Source organism: Mesoplodon densirostris, chromosome 5 (genome assembly GCF_025265405.1).
Source record: "Mesoplodon densirostris isolate mMesDen1 chromosome 5, mMesDen1 primary haplotype, whole genome shotgun sequence".
Lineage (NCBI taxonomy): Eukaryota > Metazoa > Chordata > Mammalia > Artiodactyla > Ziphiidae > Mesoplodon > Mesoplodon densirostris.
In genome coordinates, this window is record NC_082665.1 from 60,820,368 (window position 1) to 60,833,066 (window position 12,699).

A 12,699-nucleotide genomic window follows, 5' to 3' on the forward strand; every position below is an offset into this window, starting at 1 on the left:
TTTTCTGTTTACAGGTACATTGTATCAAATTAACATTTCAGTTGTTCTTTAATATCATTAAGTATTTTTCTATAGCACTATTTTGTGGCTGGAGAATAATGTTTTCCTATTCTTAGGCATTTAGGAAATTTCCAGTTGTTGGTATGGACAACTTTGTTCATGTAGTTGGTTTTGTGTATTTTCCTAGTATATGTTCTCAGAAGTGGAATGATTGGGTCAGAAGGCTTAAACACTTTAAGGTTTCTTTCATACATTTTACTCAATTAAGGTCCTTTCCATACAGATTTTAAATGGGGTGCATTTTGAGGTTATTTTAGAAATTTTACTCCCCCGTCCCAACGTGATACTACCAGACCCTGAATAGTAAATTCTGTTTTGATTAAATTCCAACTATCATATACACAGAGAGGAATGCATCTAATACACATTGCTGCATAATTTCCTAATATTTTGCATATTGTTGAGGGTAAATCCATTGGTTGTTGAATACAGTTAGCAAGCAAGACACAAAACAGAAATTTTGTCTTCTGTTTGGTTGGATGACTACTTTATACATTTCTACCCTTAAAGGAAAAAAGAAAAATAAGGTTAATTCTGCCTCCTGCCTGTGTTTTACCAGTGTACCTCAACCTAGTACTCAAATATAGTAAATATAAATAACTCACTATTTGTTCTGAAAATTATTTTCCAGAGGTAAATTGAATTCTGTCATGTCTTCTTTCAGGATCCAGTGAAAGATGGTGAGGCAAAGATCAAGGCCGACTATGCACAACTTCTTGAAGATATGCAGAATGCATTCCGTAGCCTTGAAGATTAGAACTGTGATTTATTTCCTCCTTTTCCTCAGCAAGCTCTCATATGTGTATATTTTCCTAAACTTCTCATCTCAAACCCTTTGCTTCTTTATTGTGCAGCTTTGAGACTAGTGCCTATGTGTGTTATCATTTGTTTCCCTGTTTATTTGGTAGGTCTTATATAAAACAAACATTCCTTTGTTCCAGTGTTTGAAGGGCCTCCCTGATCCTTTCTCCAAAGTGGTGAATGTAGTAAATAGGATATACAATGGCTATACTACTGTAAACGTGTATGTAGGGTGACGTCTCTCCTTGTTCTAGGTTTGCCCTTTCCTCATCGCCATTAAATTGTAAACAGGACTACTGCATGTACTCTCTTTGCAATGGATTTGGAATGGAAGGCCAGATTTCTATACATTTTGTCAGGTTCATTGTGAAATGACTCAATATCTGTGTGGTAAAGTGATTTGCAGCTTAGCATTTTGCTAAGTAACCTGCTTTGTAGGAAGTAATTACTTTTTAAAAACATGAATAATTAATGTTTCTATTAAGTGTTGCTTCCCCCAGTATAAATCAAGAATATTTGTGGGAAACTGTTGAGAACTGTACTGTTTTTAAAGCAGGCATTTGTGGGACTCAGCACAATAGATGAATCAGTGCCCTCTAAAAAAGTGAAAAAGGAGCCAGGTGATCAAACTTAGATTAACATCATCTTGTTGAAGCCTATTTTACTTCACTAGGAAAAATTCGGTATCAAGGACTATTATACTACATTACTAGGAAATTCTTTTTAATGTTATGTTTAAAACAATCACCAAGAACTTGATCCACATCACACCCTCTTTTTTTTTCCTCAAACGTCGTAGAAGCCTAAGCTTCTAAGAATCATGTGGCAATGTCATGGGCAGTAAAATGCCACAGAGAAGATATTTAGTAGTGGTTAAAGGCTGTTAGCACCTTTAAGGACCAGCTGGGCTTTAGTGATTCTTGGGGCCAGAGTGGCATTATGTTTTTACAAGATAATGACATGTGTCACATGTTTGTTTGTTTGCTAATTGAATTTTTGAACAACAGCTTCCTGATTGTAAAAAATATTCTTCCATGTGGTTTTTGATTCACTGGCTCAAAAGATTTCTCAGAATACCTGTAGCTGTAGCAGCATAACAGTTTCCATTCTGTTTCGTAGGGATGAAGTTAATTCTTATATCTGCTGATAACAGAATCTGGGTCATGTGAAAAAAGATCATTTCCTCCTATCTTTTAAGTATATGTTTTAAAATAAAAGCTTCTGTGTTTGTATGATAAGGCACATTAGGTAATGTATTTCTTTTGGTCTGTTAAGGAAAGATGCAGTTAGAGAATTCAGCTATGTTTGTTTAAATCCTTGCAGATTACATGTTCTTACAGTGGCCTGCTGTTCAGGATAAGTATTCTGCCATGTATCTTTTTTTAACCTTTCAGAATATTGGAAGATAAAAATTGTGCAGTGATTTGTTGAGACATGGATATAATGGTGCTGCTGAATCAGTTTGCTTTCCAATGTGGCCTCCTACCCAGAGGCCCAAAGACCAGTGGAAATTAAAAGAATTTCAAAAACTTTCAATTCCTACCTTAAACCTACCAGCAAACTAGGATTGTGTTAGTAATGAATGATATGACAAAGAAAGTTTGACCAAGTTTCTTATGTGTTTTTCTGAATTTGAAATGTACATTCTTACTCCTTTTTAAGAATGTTGATGTATGGGTGTGAAGATGCTAGAGAAACTTTGCTCAGAGCCTCATTGTAAGTGTCCCTTCACCCATATGTTGTAGAATTTCACATTGGTCACTGATCACATTTCTTTAGTAAGAATGTGTTAAAGTTAACAACAGTCTTTTAAAAAGATGATGCAGTTCTCTATTTATTGTGCTGTGCCTGATCCTAAGTGGAGCCAGTTAACAAGTTTCATATGTATTTTTCCAGTGTTAAATCTCACACATTGTACCCTTTGGAAACTTCCTTCCATCCTGACGAACGAATAGAAGAGGTCATATATAGTGCTTCCTTATCCTTGAGGTTTCACTATCTTTATGTTAAAAGTTGTGTATAATTGTTAAAATCAAAGAATAAAAAGTGGATTTAAATTAACATTTTTCCCTTTTTTTGTGGGTGTGGCAAGATCTGCTAAAAAAACGTGCCACCTTATTGTATTTTGGCTTGTTTTCAGTATGAACTTTAAAGTTTTTTATTTCCCTCTTTATAGATTGTTACTTAAGATCATGAAATTGAATTGGTGCCCTCACTATAGACTGCAAAAAGTCCTATAATCATGTACCACTGTGATTTGGAAATATAGTACATGGAATCCCATAGCATTCTAATATTAACTTTAAATTGAAAAAATGAATGGTTTCTAAAAGTAGACTTATAAATGAAAGGAAATCAGTGTACTCATCTCTACTTTTGGCAAATGAACTAAAGCTTTGTAATTCGTAATTCTGCAAGCCAAATTATTTAAGATCCAATGTAGCAACATGGATTTTATTTCCTTAAGTATATTTTAAACAATTTCTAAAGGAGTAAGAAGCAGTGTGAAATGAAAAACTCTACATTACCAACTTTATGTAGAGAAATACTTAAAAATTCATGGGAAAGCTTATTCATTATAGAATGGGTGATTTTTAGTCCTTTTTGGTAATAATCCAATATTTTCAGGTTATTAGTTTTAATGTATTGCCACAATATAAGAGTATGAAGAAGGGAACCAATTTTCCCAGGTGAGGTATGATAAAATGCCTCTGAAGTTGTTCTAAGGGCTCCCTTTTAGTTCGAGTTCCCCAGAAGTTGACACTGAGACATGTATTTGCATGCAGGCAGTTTATTTGCCATGTGATCCTAGGAAAGCACCAGTAGGGGAATAGAGAATTAAGACAGAATTTAAGGAAGCCAATACGTGTTCTTATCAAGCAAGTCAACATTTTGGAGCACCATCCTGCTGGGGAGTTGTGGGAACAACTGAAAAATATGCACCTCGTTATATTCCACCTGGGGTGCAAAGGAACTAGCATCCTTTCAGCATCATTGATTGACAGCCACCTGCTGTCAGTCGTCCACTGAAGGCTGTTCCCACAAAGACAGGGAGAGTCAGTGCCCAGCACATGAGTATAAGTAGATCAGGCTCTGGTGGCCACAGGAAACCCTCTGCAAAGAGATTTAGGTGCCGGCAGTTGGGAGGTCAGCTGGTGGGCACTGAAATGGTACTCATGGCTGAAGAGATTTGGGTGGGGAACTCATAGCATCTGCTTCAGGCCTCTTAAGAACACAGGAAAAAAGGATTGTTCAATCAATAACTGAAAAGCCATTGTTCTGCGACATAAAGAAGCACCCTGTGAAAGGATCCGGGACACTCTTTGAAAAGAGTTTTTAAAAGAGCATCTCTTCAAAGAGAAAAGATGTCTTTTAAAGAGCAAATAGTACACACACCAATTATGATTATAAATAGGCAGATGTGGGGGTTTAATGCTCCCGAAAGTAAAGCAGCTTCTTGGATTAGTGGGGATTTTGATCATATATTCCAACCCCCTCATAATACAGAAGAGAAATGGAAGTTTAACTGATTTGCCCAGTGTCACACAGCCACTTAATATCAGAATTCAGACCTCCTGATTTCTAGGGTCTCCTTGTACTCAATCATACTGTACATCTTTTCCTTATTATGTACTTCTCATTCAGAACCAAGAAGTTGGGTTTATAAATGTGAGACAGATAAAGTAATCAGAAGAAAAGTAGGGAGAAATGACTGGCTAGCCAAGGTGCTTGTGGACATTGTCATGACTCATGAAAGACCTGAACAGGCACCTCACAAAATCGTTGAATAATGATGGTCAGCTTCTAGTCATCAGGAAAATGTGAATTAAAATTACCACGAGATACAATTTTATATACACTAGAATGACTAAAATGGAAAGGACAGAGAATATCAAGTGTTGATACAGATGTGGAGCAACCAGAACTCATACATTTTTGGTGGGAGCATAAATTTCTACAGCCACTTTGGAGAACTATGGGTGGTATCTACAAAGTTGAGTTAGTAATACCTAATACACAATAGAAATGCATACATACATGTTCACAACTAGAAGATATGACCCAAAACGTTTATAGCACCACTATTTGTAAGAGCCCCAAACTGGAAAGTACCTAAATGGTAGTATGGAAGAATGGATAAGTGGGTTGTGGTATATTCACACAGTGAAATACTATATAGACGTGAAAGTTAATGCAACAACATGAATGAACCTCACTAATAATGTTTAAAGAAGCCAAACAAAAGAAAGTATACTGTATGATTCCATTTATATAGAATTCAAAAGCATAAAACTACTATATGGTGTTTGAAGTCAGGATAGCAGTTACACATGTGGGGAAGGGAGTGTCATCAAGAGGGTGGAATATGGGGGCCTTCCAGGGTGTTGGTAATGTTTTGATTCTTGTGGATCCTGCCATACATGGGTGTGTTCATTTGGTAAAAATTCACACACATGATTCAAGCACTTTCCTGTATGTATATCATACTTAAATAATGTTTACCAAAAACATTACACTTAAGGGATTTCTATTTATTTAAAGTAGTTTCACACTAAGATATGTAAAGTGGTGGTTTTAAAGTGCTTTTGAATTTTACCTAGTAAAATGATCACATTTTTGTTTGTTTGATTTTTAAATGTGCACTTTTCTAGCAGTGGTGATAGATTTGAATTTTTCAATCCAGGAGCTCTCAGTTCTGTTTGCAACAAGTAACTTACTTTGCCAGACAGCTGACCAGGATTTGGGGAAAGTACGTTCTTGGAACAGAATGAAGCTAACCAGACCACACAGTCATAGAATGCAGACACTGTTGGCTTGTTAACAGTGCTATAGCCGGTCGCATGCAAATACGTATTCAGGTGTCCCTGAATACACATCACAGCCCTTAAAGCAGCAGTGGATGACTGTTAAAAGCAGCTTTGATGTTTTAAATATAGATGTCTTAATGAGCTGTTTCTCAAACTTGTCTGAATATAGGAAATATGGGACTGTGTTAATGATACAGATTCCTAGGCCCTGCACCAAACCAACTGAATTGGAATCCATTCTAGGGAAAAGGTATAGGAGTCAATTTAATAAATATCCCACATAATTCTTACTATGGGGCAAGTTTTAGGACATAAGTGTCTTTATTCAATGCTTAGATATAAAAGGTAACCCAGGAGACTTAAATAAGTGTTCTCTGAATACTAACAGTTTTACCACAATCTCAGTACTTTAAGATTTTACTGAACCATTTATCCTTTAAGACATCCCCTGTTGGCCTTAAACAATGCTCTACTGATTCATGTGTATTCTGACTCATTTAGATTCAGAATTGTCTGGCAGTAAGACAAAGTTTTCCTAAATCACGAAATTTGAGCAATAATAATTGTTATACCTATGGATTTCAAACAGGATTCTGTTACAGTGGTTTCAGGTATTTACTGCATGGACTAGCAGTTTCTCTTCTGCTTATTTCTTTGTATGCAGGAGATTTCAGAAAGGAATCAAAATTCTGTGATATATTTGAATTTTTTCATACACAGGCTTAATTTGTAAATAAAATGATAGAAAAATATAATTTAGTCTCATTTTTAAAAAACAGCATTTGTCCTGGGATTTAAAATTCCTTTTTCTTTAATCCATTACAATAATTTTTTAGTTTGATTTTCAACCATCATCTGAACAGCTCGTATACTTTTATAACTTCCAAGTAGTACATCTAGCATTTACTAGATGACTTAAAATAGCACTGAGTTTTAGACACCTTGTATAAAAGCCACATTACTTTCAATCACATAAAATCATATTCATGGCCTTTATTTATTTATTTATTTATTTATTTATTTATTTATTTATTTATTTATGTCTGCGTTGAGTCTTCGTTGCTATGCGCGGGCTTTCTGTAGTTGCAGCGAGTGGGGGCTACTCTTCGTTGCAGTGCACGGGCTTCTCATTGTGGTGGCTTCTCTTGTGGAGCAAGGGCTCTAGGTGCACGGGGCTTCAGTAACTGTGGCTTGCAGGCTCTAGAGTGCAGGCTCAGTAGTTGTGGTGCACGGGCTTAGTTGCTCCAGCATGTGGGATCTTCCTGAACCAGGACTCGAACCAGTGTTCCCTGCATTGGCAGGCGGATTCTTTTTTTTTTTTTTTTCCATTTTTTTTTATTAGTTTCTGCTTTATAACAAAGTGAATCAGTCATACATATACATCTGTTCCCACATCCCCTCCCTCATGCATCTCCCTCCCTCCCACCCTCCCCATCCCTCCCCTCCAGGCAGTCACAAAGCACCGAGCTGATCTCCCTGTGCTCTGCGGCTGCTTCCCACTATCTATCTACCCTACGTTTGGTAGTGTATATATGTCCATGCCTCTCTTTTGCTTTGTCACAGCTTACCCTTCCCCCTCCCCATATCCTCAAGTCCATTCTCAAGTAGGTCTGTGTCTTTATTCCCGTTTTACCCCTAGGTTCTTCATGACATTTTTTTTTCTTATATTCCATATATATGTGTTAGCATACGGTATTTGTCTTTCTCTTTCTGACTTACTTCACTCTGTATGACAGACTCTAGGTCTATCCACCTCATTACAAATAGCTCAGTTTCGTTTCTTTTTATGGCTGAGTAATATTCCATTGTATATATGTGCCACATCTTCTTTATCCATTCATCCGATGATGGACACTTAGGTTGTTTCCAGCTCCGGGCTATTGTGAATAGAGCTGCAATGAACATTTTGGTACATGTCTCTTTTTGAATTATGGTTTTCTCAGGGTATATGCCCAGTAGTGGGATTGCTGGATCATATGGTAGTTCTATTTTTAGTTTTTTAAGGAACCTCCATACTGTTCTCCATAGTGGCTGTACCAATTCACATTCCCACCAGCAGTGCAAGAGTGTTCCCTTTTCTCCACACCCTCTCCAGCAGTTATTGTTTCTAGATTTCTTGATGATGGCCATTCTGACTGGTGTGAGATGATATCTCATTGTAGTTTTGATTTGCATTTCTCTAATGATTAATGATGTTGAGCATTCTTTCATGTGTTTGTTGGCAGTCTGTATATCTTCTTTGGAGAAATGCCTATTTAAGTCTTCTGCCCATTTTTGGATTGGGTTGTTTGTTTTTTTGCTATTGAGCTGCATGAGCTGTTTATAAATTTTGGAGATTAATCCTTTGTCAGTTGCTTCATTTGCAAATATTTTCTCCCATTCTGAGGGTTGTCTTTTGGTCTTGTTTATGGTTTCCTTTGCTGTGCAAAAGCTTTGAAGTTTCATTAGGTCCCATGTGTTTATCTTTGTTTTTATTTCCATTTCTCTAGGAGGTGGGTCCAAAAGGATCTTGCTGTGATTTATGTCATGGCAGGCGGATTCTTAACCACTGCGCCACCAGGGAACTCCATGGCATTTATTTTTTAATTGCATGCTTTATTTCAGTCTTTATAAAGACCTTTTGACACTTGTCCTAAAAATATGATTTAGGACAGTATTTTCTCAAGCATGGTATTGTAGGTTGGGTTCTTTGGAAACAGATGCTGAGATAGAGATGGAGGTACAAGTTGCTTATTTGGAATCAACACAAGAAAGGAAAGGGGTGAAGCGGGATTGGGCAGAGAGGAAATCAAAATACAAAGCAGGTTTGGCAAAGCCTTAGCCACTCCAGTGGGGAAGCGCTGGAGGAAATATTGCAGATCAGAGTTGACATGCATCAGACTGAGACGGCCAGGCCTCAATACCCCAGTGCCTCTCTCTCTCTCTCTCCCTCACCTCACAGAATCCCGGTTCAGGCTGCCCTGTGAGGATGTGACCTCAGGTGAGGTGGCATCTGCAGACCTAGCCTAGAAGGAGCTGACAGCTGGCAGCTGTCTGCTGACCACACTCCTGGCAGCTGACCAACAAGTCTTTCCTTGATGGGGGATTGCACAGCACAACTCTGTGCCCATGAGGTAGTTTTGGGGGAGAGACAGATGTATAGTGTACATTTTAATGTACAGAGGCAAAAACGTACATTTTTGCCTCTGTACATTAAAATGTACTTCATGAAAATGTACTTATGAAATACATACATTTTCATATGTACATATGAAAATGGACTTCATATCCAAGATTTCAAGTATTTGCTTAGGGAGGAGGCCAAACTAGTAAAAAAAATTTTTTTGAGCCATTTCTAAAGAAAAATATTAAGTTCAGAAAAGTGCAGGCAATAAGAAGATATGGCCAGATCATGAAGGCAGTCTTCAAACCAGAAAGTTTAACAACCCCTAGAAGTGAAAAGCCGGACTCTTTTAGTGCTTGTTAAAATGTCAGTGCTTACTGAATACTTCTGAAAGGACCAATGTTGGCCTGATTCCATATAGAAATTCATCATCAAATGCAAAACTCTTCAGGAAGTGACTAATTCAAAAATAATAAAACATATTTCTTCACATTTGAATCATGTGACTTACCTAGTCAAATAGTTAAAATTAAAAATTAAATAGAATGAACCGACAAGAACCATTTCAAATATATTTCTTTCTTGTAGCAGCACCTCTTGGTATTACTTAGATTAAACTACCGCGAGGTAAGCAGTAGTTCTGTGATAAACATAATTAAATAAATCTCTGGTATTTATAGATTTGCTCAACTAAGAAATAACACAATGCACCTCTGCAGCTGCTTTGTGTCTTTGAGGTGTCTTTTTGGGCTTCCCAAAGGGAATTTTGCATGTGCCACACTGCCTGTATTTTAACCCAAATTCAGTGACTAACTTATTTGAACCCTCCATTCATTAGATTCTTAGTTAACAATTCTTTGCCCATAAAGAAAGGGCCTATGTCATAGCAAGAGTCACTATACGTTGTCCTCAAAATGTATGTTCATGAGAAACTTAAATTAATCCCTAGAAACTTTGTAAACAGAAACACAGGCTATTGAGTCTGTATATTGAGCAGAAGGGGAAACATGCACCTTGATTTTACAGCAAATTGGGTTGAAGTATAAGCAATATCCATTTAAATGTTATGAAGTGAAGATTTTAAAATTATACATCATTAAAATAACTTACTTCATAAACATAACAGAAGCCAAAAGGATGGGCTTGCTCTTTTGGAAAAGAATTCCTGAATTACAGCTACATAATATGTTAAACTAAAGGTAAGTGTAATTTCTTTCTAAGCTTTGAAACATGAGCAATTCTCATTACTGTCCCCATCATCTCCTGAGAAATTTGTTCCAACAATTATCTCATACTTAAAATATCATCAGTTGGGACTTCCCTGGTGGCACAGTGGTTAAGAATCTGCCTGCCAATGCAGGGGACATGGGTTTGAGCCCTGATCCGGGAAGATCACACATGCCGCGGAGCAACTAAGCCCACGCACCGCAACTACTGAGCCTGTGTTCTAGAGCTCACGAGCCATAACTACTGAGCCCATGTGCCACAACTACTGAAGCACACGCACCTAGAGCCTGTGCTCTGCAAGAAGAGAAGCCACTGCAATGAGAAGCCCGCACACCACAACGAAGAGTAGCCCCCGCTCGCCGCAACTAGAGAAAGCCCGTGCACAGCAACAAAGACCCAATGCAGCCAAAAATAAATTAATAAGTAAATAAATAAAATGTAAAAAAAATATATATATATCATCAGTTGCTCCTGTTCCAGTAGTCTCTTTCCCCTTTATCTAGTAGCAGGGATAAAATATCATGGTCAGTAAGAGCATAAGCTCTTAAATTAGATGGTCCAATTTCAAATCCCAAGTCTGTTACTTACTAGCTGTATGACCTTGGGCAGTCAAGTTAGCCTCTGTTTTCCCATCTGTAAAATAGAGATGATAAAAATATCTACCTGTTTTAGTTAGGGTTAGGTTCAGCTTGAGTGACAGAAATCCAAAACAAAGTGGTTAAAATAAGGTTAAAATTTATTTCTTTCACATAAATGTAAGCATTCCAGTACTTTACTCAGTACTTCAGGTACTCAGATTTGTTCTTCATCCTCAATATATGTCTTTCATCCAACACAGCTGCAGCTCCTGCCATTTAGGCCTACATAACATATCCCAACCATCAGAAACAAGAAGAATATGTCCTTCCCTTTTTTTTTTTTTTTGCGATACGCGGGCCTCTCACTGTTGTGGCCTCTCCCGTTGCGGAGCACAGGCTCCGAACGCACAGGGTCAGTGGCTATGGCTCACGGGCCCAGACGCTCCGCAGCATGCGGGATCTTCCCGGACCGGGGCACGAACCCGTGTCCCCTGCATCGGCAGGCGGACTCTCAACCACTGCGCCACCAGGGAAGCCCCTGTCCTTCCCTTTTAGAACATTTCTATTAACATAAAGTTGGCCAGTTATTAGTTACAAGGCCACACCTATCTGCAAAGAAATTGGGAGATATATAGTCTTTATTCCAGGTAGCCGTGAGCCAAGACAAAGATCAGGGTTTCTCAGTGACGGTAGCATCATCCTTAAGGGAGTTCTGGAAATTTGTGAAGGTCTTTAAAATTTGCCACAATGAGTGTATGTGTTTGAGTGTGTGTGTGTGTGTGTGTGTGTGTGTGTGTGTGTGTTTTTGTTAAAACTGATGGTGGATTTAGATGTTGTCAGCCAATCCATCTACCTTAACATCCTCATATTTCACTCAGTAGTGAAATAGCAGCCACTGATGATCATTGTCTTGATTAGGGCTGCCCAATAGAACTTTAAGTTGATGGAAGTATTCTACATCTGTGCTGTTAATATGGCAGCCACTAGAGTCAATAGAGCACTTGAAGTGTGGTAGTGTGACTAAGGAACTGACTTTTAATTTTAATTGATTTAAATTTAGCAAATTGTGGGTGTGCTTACTGTACTGGAGAGCACAAGTCTAGATCCATTATTTCATACTTGTGATATCCAATTTCATCATTTCTTCTATATTTATTAGCTTGGAATTTTCTATATAAAAAGGACTTGCAGGATGGTTTTAAACTAAATTCACATTGAAATTTGTTTGGACCACCTAGGTAGTGTGAATATGGTCTGCAAAGCAGTGTAATGGTTGGTCTATAATAACAAAATTTCAAATATGCGTTCCCCAACTCACCTTCTAATCTCTTACAGGTGAGAGCATGGGATGGGCTTTCTTCAAGTTCATGCCCAGCTTTATGAGAAGGTGGTTTCCCATTAGACTCTCCACATTGGGACTTTATCTCCTGTCATTCTCTTCACCAGGCCTTGTAAACTAAAACTTAGTGTTTGGCCAGATTCAAAGCAAAAGCGTCTTCATTACTTCACTCATGTTTCTAGGTTCCTTAGATACTGGCCTGATAATTCTTACTATCTTGTCAGCTCTCTGATAATTTACAGAAGATTTTTGAAAAAATATTTTATAAAGCATTTGTAGTTATTCTTAGTGGGAAAGTTGGTCCAAGTAAGTGGCCCACCCTATCACCAGAACTACAACTAGAACTCTACCATGTTTTCTTTAAACCTCACAACAATTCTAAGAAGGGATTACTATTCCTCTTTTTTCCAGATAAAGAAGCAGATGGGGCACATAGAAGAAACTTACACACAATCATACAGCTAGTGAATATTAGAGCCAGAATTTAAATTCACTTCTATTTTGGGAATTCCTTGGCAGTCCAGTGGTTAGGACTTGGTGTTCTCACTGCCAAAGGCCTAGGTTCAATACCTGGTCGGGGATCCCACAAGCTGCAAGGTGCAACAACAACAACAACAACAACAAAAATCCACTCTATCTTGCTCAAAGCTTTTTCCCTTATCTACCCAACAATATGCCTTACGCAGAGTGAAGACTTTTGGTAACTTTTCTGAAAAGTAATTTAACCTTTTTATTTTGCTTTTTTAAAGTATTAGTTAACGGTGAACCCGGATGCTAAATAAA

At 37.7% G+C, this 12,699-nt stretch overlaps 1 protein-coding gene across 2 annotated transcripts in view; it reads left to right on the forward strand.

Moving 5' to 3' along the window:
• The window catches only part of ATP6V1A (ATPase H+ transporting V1 subunit A), a 61,632-nt gene extending 58,710 nt beyond the window's left edge, over positions 1-2,922 (forward strand). For both annotated transcript variants that reach the window (XM_060098955.1, XM_060098956.1), the window contains one exon: positions 725-2,922. In XM_060098955.1, the coding sequence (XP_059954938.1) occupies positions 725-817 (93 nt within the window). In that variant the 3' untranslated portion in view covers positions 818-2,922. The remainder of the gene's footprint in view (positions 1-724) is intronic.
• Positions 2,923-12,699: the final 9,777 nt, after the last annotated feature.